Source organism: Geotrypetes seraphini, chromosome 11 (assembly GCF_902459505.1).
Source record: "Geotrypetes seraphini chromosome 11, aGeoSer1.1, whole genome shotgun sequence".
Lineage (NCBI taxonomy): Eukaryota > Metazoa > Chordata > Amphibia > Gymnophiona > Dermophiidae > Geotrypetes > Geotrypetes seraphini.
Genome location: NC_047094.1, coordinates 123,299,212 through 123,314,025, shown reverse-complemented (window position 1 = coordinate 123,314,025; position 14,814 = coordinate 123,299,212). Strand labels below are relative to the sequence as shown.

The window sequence follows — 14,814 nt, the reverse complement described above, 5'->3', positions numbered from 1 at the left end:
CCATAGCACCCAGCAGTCCGCTCACGCAGCAGCCCCTAGGTCAATGACCAGTGCTCTAAAATGAGTCCAGCCTCACCTGTGTATGTTCTAGTTTAGCAAGAACTTGTCCAGATTAGTCTTGAAACCATGGAGGATGTTTTCCCCTACAACAGACTCCGGAAGAGTGTTCCAGCTCTCCACCACTCTCTGGGTGAAGAAGAACTTCCTTACGTTTGTAGGGAATCTAGAAGACGGGGATGAGGGGAGGGGGAGAATTGAAGGATTATGCAGAATTCCTGATGCTATTGGATTATAGGGGATTAGAGAAGATGGTTTCTTTCCTGATGCATTGTGGAGTAAATCTGCTTGTGAATGCTTCTGCTGCCTCCTTATTCTCCTTCCCCATTCTGCCTTTTAATTTCTGACAGATATCAACCTTAACTCTCCTAACAAAGGTCTGCTTACTGATACAATGACGGATGTTCCTGTGGATGTAGCTAACAGTCCTGCCAGTGCTGCAAGGATGTCACTAACAGAAGCTGAAGCTGAGGAGCTCAAGACTGAGCTGTTCAAGGTAAGAATTCTTTGGTTTCTATGGTCTGTCCTCATTTTATTCAGTTGGCTTTCTTTTTTTTAATACACTTTTTTTTTTTTTTTTTAGAAATTCTTAACTGATTTAGTAAAAAATTCTAAACTAAAATTGACCAACTAATACAGTAGGACAAATTGCAGAGAGACAAATCAACTATTTATATAAAACTGTATGAGAAATGAACAGGATACAAATAATCTTTTTTTTTTTTTTTTTTTTAATTTACTCCCACCTTAACTCCCTCCTATCCCTCAAATATATTCTCAAGTAGACCATTATCTAAAAAGTAGTTGTTTATCCATGAACTGGAGTGTTAGTATCTTGGCCCTCTTTTACTAAGGTGTGCTAACTTGTGCATGTTAGTCTATGGACATGTTAGCGTTTAGTGTGCGCTAATTCGATTAGTGCACCTTAGTAAAAGAGGGGATAAAAGCCCTAAAGTTACAATAAAACTGGAGCAGTTGTGTTCTGATTACCCCTGCTTATTTACAGTTTTTTTAGTGCTTGTAAAGCACCAAACATAGAAACATAGAAAGATGACGGCAGAAAAGGGCTACAGCCCATCAAGTCTGCCCACTCTACTGACCCACCCCATTAAGTCTGAGTGCATATGACTTAGTTCCTTAGCTCGACCTTCGTAGGGATCCCACGTGGATGTCCCATTTATTCTTAAAGTCGAGCACGCTGGTGGCCTTGATCACCTGCACTGGAAGTATGTTCCATTGATCCACCACCCTTTCTGTGAAGAAGTACTTCCTGGTGTCACTACTAAATTTCCCTCCTCTAAGTTTAAGCGGGTGCCCCCTTGTGACCGAGGGTCCCTTGGGAACGAATATGTCGTCTTCCAGCTCTACACGACCTGTGACGTATTTAAATGTCTCAATCATGTCACCCCTTTCCCTGCGTTCCTCTAGAGTATAGAGCTGTAATTTGCCCAGTCTTTCTTCGTATGAGAGACCCTTGAGTCCGGAGACCATTCTAGTGGCCATCCGCTGGACCGACTCGGCTCGAAGCACATCTTTACGGTAATGTGGCCTCCAGAATTGCACACAGTATTCCAGATGAGGTCTCACCATGGCTCTATACAGTGGCATTATGACTTCAGGTTTGCGGCTGACGAAGCTTCTCTTGATACATCCCATCATTTTAGAGCAGACTATGAAGTATAAAATGTTCTTCAAAACAAGGCACTTACAGAGAAACGACTCCTTCCTTGTCATCAACAGCAGATGAATCCAGAGACTAGTGGGATCACGTCCATCAACCAGCAGGTGGAGATAGAGAGAACTGAGTTGTCCTCAGCCTTATTGGATGCATAGCTTCCTGGCCAACCAGTATTCTCTATCTCCAGCAGGCTGATGGATGTATTCCTCACAGCTCCTGGCTTCTGCTTGTGGATTTCGGTCCAGGCCTGGATATTTCAAGATGAGGGGTGTCTGGCTGAGTGGTGCCAGCTTTAGGGGTTACATCGGGACCCCCCCAGGTCCCTGCCTCACCCTCTTCTGGGATACACCTGTTCACCGCAGGTCCCTTTCCCTATCTGCCATTGTGACTTATTTACTTCTCCTTTCCCACGTTAAAAAAAGTCACTTATGAGGAGTGCTTTCAACAGCGGTTTTCATCCTCAAGAGCTTAAGCTCCCTTGCTTCTATAATAATAACAGTTTATATACCGCAGTACTGTTAACTTCTATGCGGTTTACAAAAGATTAATGAAGTACAAGTTGAGAGAACTTAAGGGATGGGAAAACAAGAGGGGGATAGGGCAAGAGAACCTTTATAAAGGAGAAAGAGAGGAACGGGTCAGCTGTCTAGATACTTCAGGAATAGGTGAGTTTTGAGGCGCTTCCTGAATACCTCGTAAGTGGTGGGCGAGAGCAGTTGTTCTAGATCTTTACCCCATAAAGCTGCTTGATGTGAGAGAAGGTGTTCATGGTTCCTGCTCCTTCAGTTGCCCTTCATTATTGATGGTGGGTGAGTGTTTCTTCCCTTTCGCAGTGTCAGGTTTTCGATGCGGTTAGCGTTTGGGCACCTGAAGGCGCTGACAAGGACTTGGATTGATCAGTTTGGCCTAGCTCCGCCGTAATTCGGGCGGGAAGCTAGGCTGTTTTCGCTCCTCTATAGAGGTATGTGGGCTTTTCCCATGTGGGTGAGCTGAGGCCGCTTTTTACCGCTTTATGATTTCCAGGGCTCTTTTCCATAGGGTCTTGGGGTGGAGAATGGACTGTCACTGTGTGCTGGTAGCACGTCATCATAAGAGAGGAGAAAATACCAGCACCTGTTGCGGTATACCATAATGCAAATATATACCTCGATTACATGATAACCTGTCTATTTCAACTTCTTTTACTAGGCTTTGTGGTGTTATGTTCCCCCTACTCGTTCATTGCTAACTTAGTTGCCTCCTGTCTTTTGACAGTTTTCTAGACATCATGGTACCCATACACAGGACTCTGAGCTTGTTTCTCTTCTCTCGCATTGACACAGGTCTCTGTCTTTCTTTGATTCTGACTAGCAGAATGTTCAGTCATGTTAATCAAACGGTTTTCACCTCTTGGGGGTTTAACCTTATGTTCTGTCCTTATCTCAGTATCCCTTTCTTCTTTTATTTTTTTTTAATCATTTTTATTAAGGAGTCAACAAGAGAAACCGGCAGGTTACATAGAGAAAATAGTCAAACAGATGCATCAATGAAAAATGAGACAATGTTCAACAACAATAGCACTTAGTACACCATTAAGACCCAGGACTATCCAAGATCAAGAACAATCCGTTTCCCTCATCTCCTCCATAAATTTTTTAGTTCAATATAACAGACCCAACCCCTTAATTCCCCTACTCAAATGACAGTACTCGCACCACTCTGCTCAAACCAGCCATTCCCACAGACATACACCATGCACCCCCCCATTCAATCACTCCCCCTCCCAAATCTAGAGACTAAAGGTAACCGCAAAAACACCTTCCATAGGGCCAAATAAGCTATCACCTCAGGGTTGGAAGAGCATTTATTATAGCAAAGCTCAAAATGTGCCAGCTCAATCATCTGATAAGTCCAGCTAGGCCCTTCTTGAGTCCAATATTGTAAAATCAGTCATTTGACTGTCAACAAAGTCAAATAAATAAATCGCCTCTGAGGAACAGTGAGGCCTGCTCTTCCAGCAGGGTCTGGTCGCCAAGAAGCAGCGTTTTGTAGTCCCACTCTATAGTGCGCTGCAGAACTAAGCGAAGCTGCGCAAAGGAGGAATCCAAAGGGTGAACTCAGGACACTCCAAAAAAGAATGCAGGAGTGTCCCCGGAGCCCCTCTGCATTTGGTACACACAGACTCCTCCCACAAACCCATGCGAGCACCCCGTTCTTTAATGATGTAAGCCCGGTGCAGAATTTTAAATTGGGTCTCCTGCCGCAGATTTCACAAAAGTATGCAAGGTTTGAAAAAGTTCCAAAAAGGTTTCAGGGTGTACTGTGTTGCAAGATTCCAATTCCATGTAACAAGGTCAGAGGCCCCTGGGAAGCAGAGGAACGAACCACCCTATACCAAACCGAAAGAGAGCTCAGAGAGGCCGGTACACGGACCAAATATGCATCAAGGGGTCCGCAAAGTCCACTCCTCGCCATACTGCAAACAGAGACTCTGATAGTAATGGCAGGCTGGTAAATAGGCAAAAAATTGAGTTTTAGGAATATCCCACTTGTTCTGAAATTGGGTAAAAGAATCAAAAACACCCATGCCCCCATCCAGTTTATGCGAATGGGTCAAGGCCCCCCCCCTAGAGGCCCAGACAGCAAACGAGGAACGACCCAGTCCTGGGTGGAAGTTAGGATTACCCTGAAGCTGCAAAAAAGGAGAAGCCCATGAGGATCGAGCCTGCGCCAGATGCCACCGCCGCCAAGCCTGGCAAAAAGAACGCATAAAGCACAATTTAGATGTCAATGGTCCCCCCTACCCCACTGGGGGCATGCACAAGATTCAAAAAGGTAAAAGGTGCACACCAACCTGCCATCCACCCCAACGGGGAGAATCGAGCAACCCCCAACACCCCTCATGGATAAAACGCATTAGAGCCGCCATGTTGTACGTGCGAACATCAGGGAGACTCAAGCCCCCCTCCTGCTTAGAAAGCGTCAGCTTCACATAGGCAATACGCGCCGCCCGATGGCGCCAAAGAAACATGGAGAAAAGAGAGTGGAGTTTCCGGATATCCCTCTGTAACACCCAAAAGGGTACCTTTTGTAGGGGGTATAACAGTTTAGGCAAGAGAATCATTTTAATCAACACCGCCCTCCCCAATAGGGACAGGGGAAGATCCCGCCATGCAGAACAAAGAGCTTGAATTTTATCAATAGCAGCCAAAACATTACTCTTGTGCATCACCCTAGGTTCCGAGTGTAAGTAAATACCTAGATACCGCATTGGTTTACGTACTGGAGAAATCAGTAACCCAGCGTGCCAGGGTTCCCAACCAGTTCCCGTCAGAGGTAACAATTCAGATTTCTCACAGTTCACTCGAAGACCTGAGAGAGTGCCAAACTCAGACACCAAACGCAGCACCACCGGTAAGTGAAGGGGGGCCTGGTCCAAAAAGAGCAGGATATCATCCGCGAACAAGGTAATGCGACATTCCGCCTTCCCTATTTGGATACCCCGCAATGCAGGGCTTGAGCGGATCTTAATAGCTAGCGGTTCAATGGCTAAGACAAACAACAAAGGAGAAAGGGGACATCCCTGACGCATCCCCCGGCAAAGCGGCAAGGACTTCGAAAGGCTGCAATTGATAATGAGACGCACTTGCGGCTGTGTGTAAAGGCCTTGAAGCCAAGTGAGGAAAGTCCCATCCAAGCCATATTCCCGCATCACCCAAAAAAGGTACTGCCATGAAGATGCATGCAATAACAGCTCTGGAAGACCCCACAGTATAAATCTTTAAAAATTGGTCTTTTGCTAATTCTGCACCAGCATACAGCTAGCTAAGCAGCACAGCTGACTACTTACCACCAGAGCTCTTGAGATCACTGCAAAATCGCTACAAAATTGCTGCACAAGGATCAGAAGGGGAAGCAGCAAGAGCCCAAAATGGCAGAATGCATGGCCCCAACGTCACCTTTCCCAAAGTCGCCGAGCTCGGTGTGGGTGGCTGAGGTTACGAACGAGGTCTAGGCAGCCCTCGAACATACGGTTGGAAAGCAACTTCAACTAATACTGAACAAGTTGGAAGCAATGGATCAACGTTTCACAGTCTATTATAGGGGAAAACACCCTCCAGGGATTCAAGAGAAAGTTGGACAAGTTCCTGCTAAACTGGAATGTACGCAGGTGAGACTGGACTCGTTTAGAGCACTGGTCTTTGACCTGGGGGCCGCTGCGTGAGTGGACTGCTGGGCACGATGGACCACTGGAAGTTTTGTTTTTATCTTTTAATTCTTCATGCTTTGTTATGAGAAATACTAACTGGCCAGATTCATTCTGTCCTAAATGAGTTCAGTTTGTTCTCCCATCTTCACTTGCTGGCCATAGCCTACAAGTTTCTGGATCCTTTCATTGTGATTAAAGGAAAGAAAATTATCAGGTAAGACATAATTTTTCCTTTCTGTTTTATCAAATAGGTCTAAACTTGCTCTTATGAAACTGCTATTACATATTAATGGTCATGCCCATGTTTAACCAGCTTTTCATAAGGAATGCCTTGATTCTTTTTTGTCCTGTTTGTGTTGCATACTAGCCTGCAGTGGCAGAAGGAAGCAAGTCTATTTTGACTGATTTGTGGGAAAATGGGAAAAAAATATCATGTTTTGCTTAGTTTCTCTGCAGTAAAATTATTATCTTTTGCCACTAAAATATTGGGTCTCCTGAACAGGCTATGCAGAAGTTAATACACATCATGATGGGACATACGAGTATGTCCTAGATTACAGATAGGCACGCCACTAATTTCTGAACATAAATGGACTTTCTGTACTACCCCGAAATGGCAGAAGGAAGTGATTGATAGTATATTGGGGAGTGTCATTGGAATTGGAATAGAAGATTGATACAGTCATCAGGTTTTGTTTTTTTTGTACACAGCTTTGAGCAGAGCTGTATTTTGCTTGGGGATACAGTTTATAAGCTAATGAATGGAATGAAATTGTGGATAGGGTAGAACAGGGGTCCCCAACCACTGGGCCAAGACCAGTATTGGGCCATGGGCTGTGCTGAACCAGGCCGCATATAAATTTTTATTTACATTACAGGCAGTACCCGGGTTCTGGCTGGCTCCCTCATTATAGCCACATTCTCCTCAGAAAGTTGTGCACAGCGGCTCTTATATGCTGCTGGTGGTTCACTTAGAAGCCTTCCCTCTTAAGTTTCTGGGTCAGCTGCATGTAGGAACTGTGGCCGCGGCTTTGTGAAGAGGAGCTAGGAGAAGGGAGCCGGCCAGAAAAAACTACTGTGGGAGGGAGGCACAAACTTGGGACACAGAATAGAGGAAGGGAAGGACGAAGAGGGGTGCATTAGGATATGAGAGAGAGGAGGCAAGTTGGGACAAGGAAGGGAGCAAGCACAAACTTCAGACAAAGGATGGAAAGAAGGAAGAAAGGAGGGAGGGGGGCATGAACTTGGGACACAAGGGAGGGAGGGAAGCTTGAACTTGGGACATAGGATGGAAGAATGGAGGGAGTAAGGGAAAGAGATACAGAGTTAGGGGAGAGAATAGAAAGGGAGAATTGTTGGGCATGGATGTCTAAGTTAGAGGGAAAGAGAGATGGTGCACATGGAGAAATGAATAAAGTGGAGAATTGATGGGCATGGTGGGAGAGGAGTGAGGTACAGATAAATGGAGAGAGATGAGAGGGAGAAATGGTGGAGAGGGAACAATGGGATGGATGGAAAGGGATGCAGGAGGGGCCTCGAAAGTGGGAAGAATGCTAGGATCAGACTTTGGAAGGGAAAAAAAGTTGATCAGAGGGAAGGCTTCCGGGTTAGCCGCAGACAGCATGGTGTGAGGGAGGAATATTGGACATGGTGGTGGAGGCAATGGAGGGAGAGATGTGGCATAGTGTTAGAAAGGGGTGATACAAGGAGAAATGTTGGTGTGGGAGCTAGGCAGGGGTGAAAGATGGTGCGCATGGTCCTGGTGATGAGAGAGGGAGAAATGTTGGGTGTGGCAGTACAGATGGTGGGAGAAATGCATCCTGGGAGGGGAAAGTTTGCTTTGTATAGTTTAATTTTGTGGTTACTGAAGTAAAAGGCTGCTTACTTTACCTCACCGGGGGTCCGTCGTGAAGGAAAAAACCCCCAAAAATAAAACCCACAAGATTTACATTGTATATTCCAAAGCAAATAACTTTATTCTAGTCATTAGTATTATAGCAGCATTTGTCAAATCAGAAATAAATCAGTTTGGACATATACAATGGAGAGAAAAACCTCATACAAACAGTGGCAGCATTTTTTCTGTAAGTATGGCGCAGTCTCTCTAAAGAAACTCTGCCAAAGCATGGGGTTTTTATACAGAAGGTGTCATGGTGTTAGATAATACTCCTGGCTGGGAATATATATCACCCTGTTGGAGAGACCAAATGCCTATCTAACCCTCTCCTAGTCTACGCCTCCATTCTTCCCTGGGGGGCCCTGGGCAGGCATAGCTTCTAGAACTTTGTTCTTCTTGAAGTTTCCATTCTTCACACGGGTACATCAATATCAGTGCCTGAGCGCATTAGCCTGGCATCACTTTATCAGTTCTTAGGTTCCCGGATGATGGAGTGTTTTGCTGACTGACATTTTTCTTTCAGCACTGTTAAATAGCTCATTGTCTTTTCAGCACTGGTTGATGTCCTTGAGAAACTTCACAGCAAGAAATCCACACACTCACGTCGCACATTAGCATTTCAGCATCTGAACTGAAACCAGTTTGCACAAACCCGTGACTTCAGCAACTTCAGCAAAATGCAGGAATAGGTCTCATAACCTGTAAAAGTCTCCCATAGGTTCCTGTCATCTATCTCATTACCATAATGAATTAGTAAGATTATATTGTGTATACAGTACAGTGAAGATTATATATTATGCACTTTATTGATTTATGCGCTTGAATCCCACCCCTAGTCTGTGGAAAAATTGTTTTGCATGAAACCAGTCCCTGGGGCAGTGTTCCCGCTAAGCTGCGCTGGCCTGCGCTGGCGCACAAAATATTACATCGCAGCACACAAGTTTCTCTTCACAGCGCACACACGCGTCGCAAAGGTAAGGGGAGGTAAGGTAAGGGGACGCATTGGGGGGATTGCACTTCCCCACAATTGCCATGCTTCGGTTCCTCTTCTTCCTTCCTTCCTCCCCCCCCCCCCCCCCCCGCGGGACTCTGCGGCACCATCAACTCTTACTCCCTCTAATGTCGGCCCTGCAGCTCCAGACTTCCTCGCACCTTCTCAAGTTTTCAAGTTTCAAGTTTATTCAGTTTTTGATGAATCGCCTATTATAAATTCTAGGCGATGTACATGATACAATTTTAATATAAGAAACTTACAAAATAGTTCAAAAATACAGGATATAAACGATACATACATGAAATTAAGGAAAAGGGGGAAAAGTTACAATAATAGGGAGGTGTTAAAGTAAAGGAAAGAACAATAGGGAAGGTATTATAAAAAACCAGAGCACAATGTAAAAAAAAGAATTCAGAAATTGTGTTAAAAATCATAGGCGTCTTTAAATAAAAAAGTCTTTAAAAGAGATTTGAATTTAACAGAATCAGGTTCAGAACGGATATACTGTGGTAACATATTCCACCACTGAGGGCCCATAACTGTAAAAATGTCTAGTCTTCTGGTTCCAATAACCTTTAAAGATGGAACTGAAAGGAGACTCTGTTCTGATGATCTTAATGATCGTTTTGGTTTGTATGGAATTAATAACTTAGATATGAATTGCGGTTCGTTAAAAGCTAAAGTTTTAAAAATAAGAGATATTATTTTAAACATGATCCTATGGCCAATTGGTAGCCAATGCGCATCCTTCAAAAGGGGTGAAACATGGTCGTACTTTTTTGCGTTATAGATTAATTTTACTGCAGTGTTCTGGATAATCTGTAATCTCCGTTTCTCCTTGTTTGTAATATTTAGAAATAAAGCGTTACAGTAATCGAGTTTTGATATTATAAAAGAATGGATTAAAATTTTCAGGGATGAAGTAGTAAGGAATTTAGAGATTGATCTGATTTGACGAAGTTTAAAGAAACAGGTTTTAATTATAAGAGAAATATGATCGTGGTATGACAGATTCGCATCAAGTACTATTCCAAGGATTTTAACTGAAGGAACCAATTCAATTTGAATTTGCTTAAGATAAAAAGGATTACTAAGTGTTATTTCTTTTTTCCATGTAAACAGAATGGATTTAGTTTTATTAATATTTAACGCAAGTTTATTAGTGTCCAACCAATTTTGAATTTTTTCCAATTTTTGATTTATATCTAAGATTTCTGAAAAATTTCCAGGATCCAAGGGGTGTATTAGTTGTATGTCATCGGCGTAAGAGAATGGTATAAAACCTAAGGCCTGACTAATTTCTAGTAACGGAGATAAAAAGATATTGAATAATAAGGGGGAAAGTATTGAACCTTGAGGTATACCAAAAGAAGTGGTAAATGAGTTCGAATTTTCATTGTTAAATCTGACTATTGAAGTTCTATTTGAGAGGTAAGATTTGAACCATTGAAGTACTTGATCATTTATTCCTATTTCCTCAAGTCTAATTAAGAGTAAATCATGATCAATGGTATCAAAAGCTGCCGAAATATCAAGGGAGAAAAGAATAACAGATCTGTGGTGGTCTAAATAGTATTGAATATTGGTGGTCAGTCCTATTAAAGAGTATTCTGTATTATGAAATCTTCTAAAACCTCCCCCTTTGGATCGCTATTATTTTAAATGTTATAGCCGCGGAGCTGTATCCATCAGTGGAGATGTCTAACCTCGGCCTGCCCCGGAACTCTTACTGCAACAGTGACTTCCTGTTCCTGCCTAGACGGGCGGCTGCTGCAGTAAGAGTTCCGGGGCAGGCCGAGGTTAGACATCTCCACTGATGGATACAGCTCCGCGGCTATAACATTTAAAATAATAGCGATCCAAAGGGGGAGGGGAGAAGGTGCGAGGAAGTCTGGAGCTGCAGGGCCGACATTAGAGGGAGTAAGAGTTGATGGTGCCGCAGGGTCCCGCGGGGGGGGGGGGGGAGGAAGGAAGGAAGAAGAGGAACCGAAGCATGGCAATTGTGGGGAAGTGCAGAGCTGCAGGGAAGAGAGTTGCGGTACCCAGCTGGAGGGAGAAGGAAGATGAGGGAGGGAATTAAAGGAGATGCCAGGGCTTGGAGCGTAGGAGGAAGGTATGCCAGTCTAAGGGAAAAGGAAGGGGGAGATGTGAGAGCATGGAGGGGGAGCGAAAGATGGAAGAAAAGGAAAGGAGAGAGATGCCAGAGAATCAGGGAAGGGGAGATACCAGACTATGAGGAGAGGTGTGGGAGAGGGAAGGCGAGGAGAGAGATGCCAGACCAATGGGGTGAAAGGAGAGATGGAAGGGGGAGGCATACAGTTTCTGGAAGGGGCATAGAAGGAGAGAAGATGCCATATAGGGGAAGAGAGACGGCAGACAGTGGATGGAAGGAAGAGAGTTACAAGAAGATGAGGAAAGGAGAAACCACAGAAGACAAAGGTAGAAAAAAATTTCTATTTATTTATTGCTTTAGGAGACATGTGTCACTGTTTCTGTGAAGCATTGTATGCAGAGTCCAGCTTCTTGCTGGTTCAATTTAACCTTTGTCTATGTATTTTTATTTTATCCCCCCTTTTACAAAACTGTGAAGCGTTTTTAGCACCAGCCTTGGTGGTAGCAGCTCTGATGCTCAGAATTTTATGAGCATCAGAGCTGTTACCTCCGTAGCTAAAATCCACACTACAGTTTTGTAAAAGAGGGAGGGGTTAGTTTGTGATTACATATTCCTTACTAGGCGAAGGTGTTTTCTGTGTTCTGTGTGTTCGAAAGACATGGTTTTCTGTTAGGATTGACGGTGTAGGATTGATCTGTGCTGGTCTGGCTTGTTTAGTTTTACAATGGGTGTATTGATGTACTGTTCACTGCAATATGTAAGATGCTGCCTTTTCCTAGGTACTCATGTGTGACGTGTGGCTTGTTACTAAAAATCACGTTTTTCGTACAGATGGGGGGGGGGTGCCAAAAAATGATGGGCCCCGGGTGTTACATATGCTAGGTACACCACTGCATTATGTAAAGATACCAGAAAGCTGGCTTAGCAAAAACTTTAAGTAAATTGTTATTCTTCTAAGTTTTGAGTATTTAACCCTCCCACAATCTCATGGGCACTCGTTTCAAGTTTCAAGTTTATTGAGATTTTGATTTAAACGCAATATCAAATATTTTCAATGTGTATAACAAAAATAAATTTTGGGAAATAAATAAAACCATTTGAACAATAAACATACAAACATATCCATAGATGATTAAAATTACATAAGGAGTACAAGGATAAACTACATTTGTTTAAAAATGCGTCCTCTGCGCCTGCTCATAAATTTGTGGAGTATGTAATTTGTCGCTCATGCATATTTTTTTTTGCACACACCTCATCAATCCTTAGAGGGAACACTGGTCCCTGGTGCAAAAAAGGTTGGGGGACCACTGGGATAGAGGACATTGTATCTTTAGTCACATTTGTGCTTCTTTCTCCTTGCCAACCCATATGCTGCAGTGCCTTTCTTTGCAGGTGGAAGAAGAGATCTGTACACTGCGCCAAGTTCTGGCTGCGAAGGAGAGGTATGCGGCAGAGCTGAAACGAAAGTTGGGCCAGACCCCTCTGAATGAGCTGAGGCAGAATCTTTCCCGGAGCTGGCAAGAAGTGCAGATGTCAAATGCGTGGGTGTTAACTTCTGATCAATTACAGTAGAAGCTCTTAAGTTCTCAAATACAATGAGGGAGCTTTCCTTCATTCTGAGCTCAGGTAGTTCAGAGAAATTGCAACTGGTCTACTGTAGAGCTTCTGATTTTAAGGGGGTTAAGTGTGTTAGCTTTGCTTTATATCCCTTCCATCCAGCACATATTTATCCCTGTGTAAGTAGATACCTTAGAATGGGCTATAAATGGACTTCCCCTTTCTTTCCCTATGAAAGAAGCATGCAGTTTCTAGCTTTTGAAATTTGTTCTCATTTAGCAGAATCCATGCACATTTGATCATGTGTAGCAGTAGTTCGATCCACAACCTCTTTTAATATAGTGTTAGCAAAGTCAATTAATTTTAAGGAGACATGAACAAATGCCGTATTTTCACGCATATAATGCGCACGTTATACACTATTTTTACAAACCGAGTATAACCATGCGCGTTATATTCGTGAGCGCGTTATCCCCTTTTTTTTTCATAGTTCCCCCCCCCCGACATCCAATTCACCCCGCAGGACCGCTCGCACCCCCACCCCGAAGGACCGCTCGTGCTCGAACCCGCACCCCCACAGCCTCCCCACCCCACCCCATCATGTAGAAGCTGCCTACCGTTGTCCTGCTGCTTCCTCTGCCGGCGGTCCTGCCCCTTCTCTTAGCCCTGCGTCTACGCTGCTTCCTCTTCTGGCGGTCCCGCCCTTTCTCTGACGTAAGAGAAGGGGCAGGACCGCCGGCAGAGGAAGCAGGACGACGGTAGGCAGCTTCTACATGATGGGGGGGTGGGGAGGCTGTGGGGGTGCGAGCAGTCCTTCGGGGTGGGGGTGCGTGTGCGAGCGCGAGCGGTCCTTTGGGGTGGGGGTGCGAGCGGTCCTGCGGGGGGGGGTGAATCGGACGTCGGGGGGGGGCATCAGGCTTTCAGGGTGGGGACAGGACTTCAAGGGGGGACAGGACTTCAAGGGGGAGAGGAGAGTCGGGGCGGGCTAAAGGAGAGTCGGGCTGGCCAGAGGAGAGTTGGGGCTGGCCAGAGGAGAGTCGGGCTGGCCAGAGGAGAGTCGGGGCGGGCTAAAGGAGAGTCGGGCTTGCCAGAGGAGAGTCGGGGCGGGCGAAAGGAGAGTCGGGCAGCGACGGGAGAGTCGGGGCGGCATGCGCAGTATAGAGGTGTGCACGGTATATAAAAATTTATTTACATAAATTTCCCGCGCGCTATACCCGTGTGCGCGTTTTACACGCACACGCACACGGGTGCGCGGTATATGAGTGAAAATACAGTACATAATTGCTTGTTCAAGAAGAGGAGACATGGCTTTTGAATTTCAGCTGTAACATGCTGGAATCATTTTAGTTAAAGAAGCTCAGTTTATCCATTCCTGACTAATTTCTCAGCTCTGTGATGTGCTGGCAGCACTATGTGATAGAAGTCCCAAGTTTGATATCTTTCTTTGGCTATAGCTAGGGATGAAAGTGATGTGGAGACAACATTTACTCCCTTAGGGGGTAGGGAGTCTTAACCACAGATCAGATGTAGGTGCATGTGTGTTGGGGTACCATAGGAAGTTGCAATTTGTGGCTTCGGGTCAGATATTTCATAGTATTTGTTTATAAAATAGGGGGAAAATTCTTGTAGCAATTGTAAATGAAAACTAATTGGCATTATAGGCTAAGAAGAGCTGATCTTGATTAAACTATAAGCCCAAAGGAACAGTACACCTGATCATCTCAATCCTTTTAATAACTTTGCTTTGGCGACTATAGTGTGGCTTGCAACCCCATAGTCACTTGGCTTTTTAGAATATCCAAATGGAATTTTTCTGAGGAAATTTTTCATGTTTTGGAAACCGCATGTCCTGAAAATCCCGCTGGTGTGGAGTCCCTGGGACAGGTTTGGAAAATGTTGATGTAGGGTTCAATTGCTGCTTTTTTTGCACTTGGGTCCTTAATTTTTTTCTTTCACTGAGGAATGGTGTGTTGGTGACTGGATGTTGGTGGGTTGTATGACCAAATATATGTGGAAATTCAATCGTGTAAGTCAGACTAAATGTAAGAACGCATTGAGGATACTGCTATGATAGCCTAGGACCATTCATACCACGTTAACACAGAACATTCATTAACATCACACCATCAATATAAGAAATTATAAAACAACGGAGAAAAATAAACCTCAAGTGTGAGAGGCCGGGACTACACAAGTACCCGAGTCTATTCACATCATCACTGGTTTATGAAAAAACTCCGTGTACATTTAAATCAATACTTCTTCATTCACACTCAATGATTTCTTAAGAGTTTTCAAAGAATTTTCTCAAAAGTGTTTCAGGGTG

The 14,814-nt window shown here is 44.3% G+C and overlaps 1 protein-coding gene and 1 long non-coding RNA gene across 12 annotated transcripts in view; one reads left to right on the top strand and one right to left on the bottom strand.

Annotated features, from left to right (window-relative positions):
- The window catches only part of LOC117345566, a 124,634-nt gene that overhangs the window by 24,774 nt on the left and 85,046 nt on the right, over positions 1–14,814 (bottom strand). The gene's annotated exons all lie outside the window — the stretch shown is intronic.
- TPD52L2 (TPD52 like 2) overlaps positions 1–14,814 on the top strand; it is a 109,380-nt gene that overhangs the window by 18,106 nt on the left and 76,460 nt on the right. For 7 of the 11 annotated variants that reach the window (XM_033914389.1, XM_033914393.1, XM_033914392.1 and 4 more), the window contains exons 2-3: positions 408–553; positions 12,309–12,472. In XM_033914389.1, coding sequence (XP_033770280.1) covers positions 408–553; positions 12,309–12,472 — 310 coding nt within the window. The remainder of the gene's footprint in view (positions 1–407; positions 554–12,308; positions 12,473–14,814) is intronic. The other 4 variants (XM_033914390.1, XM_033914385.1, XM_033914386.1 and 1 more) reach the window with 3 other exon arrangements.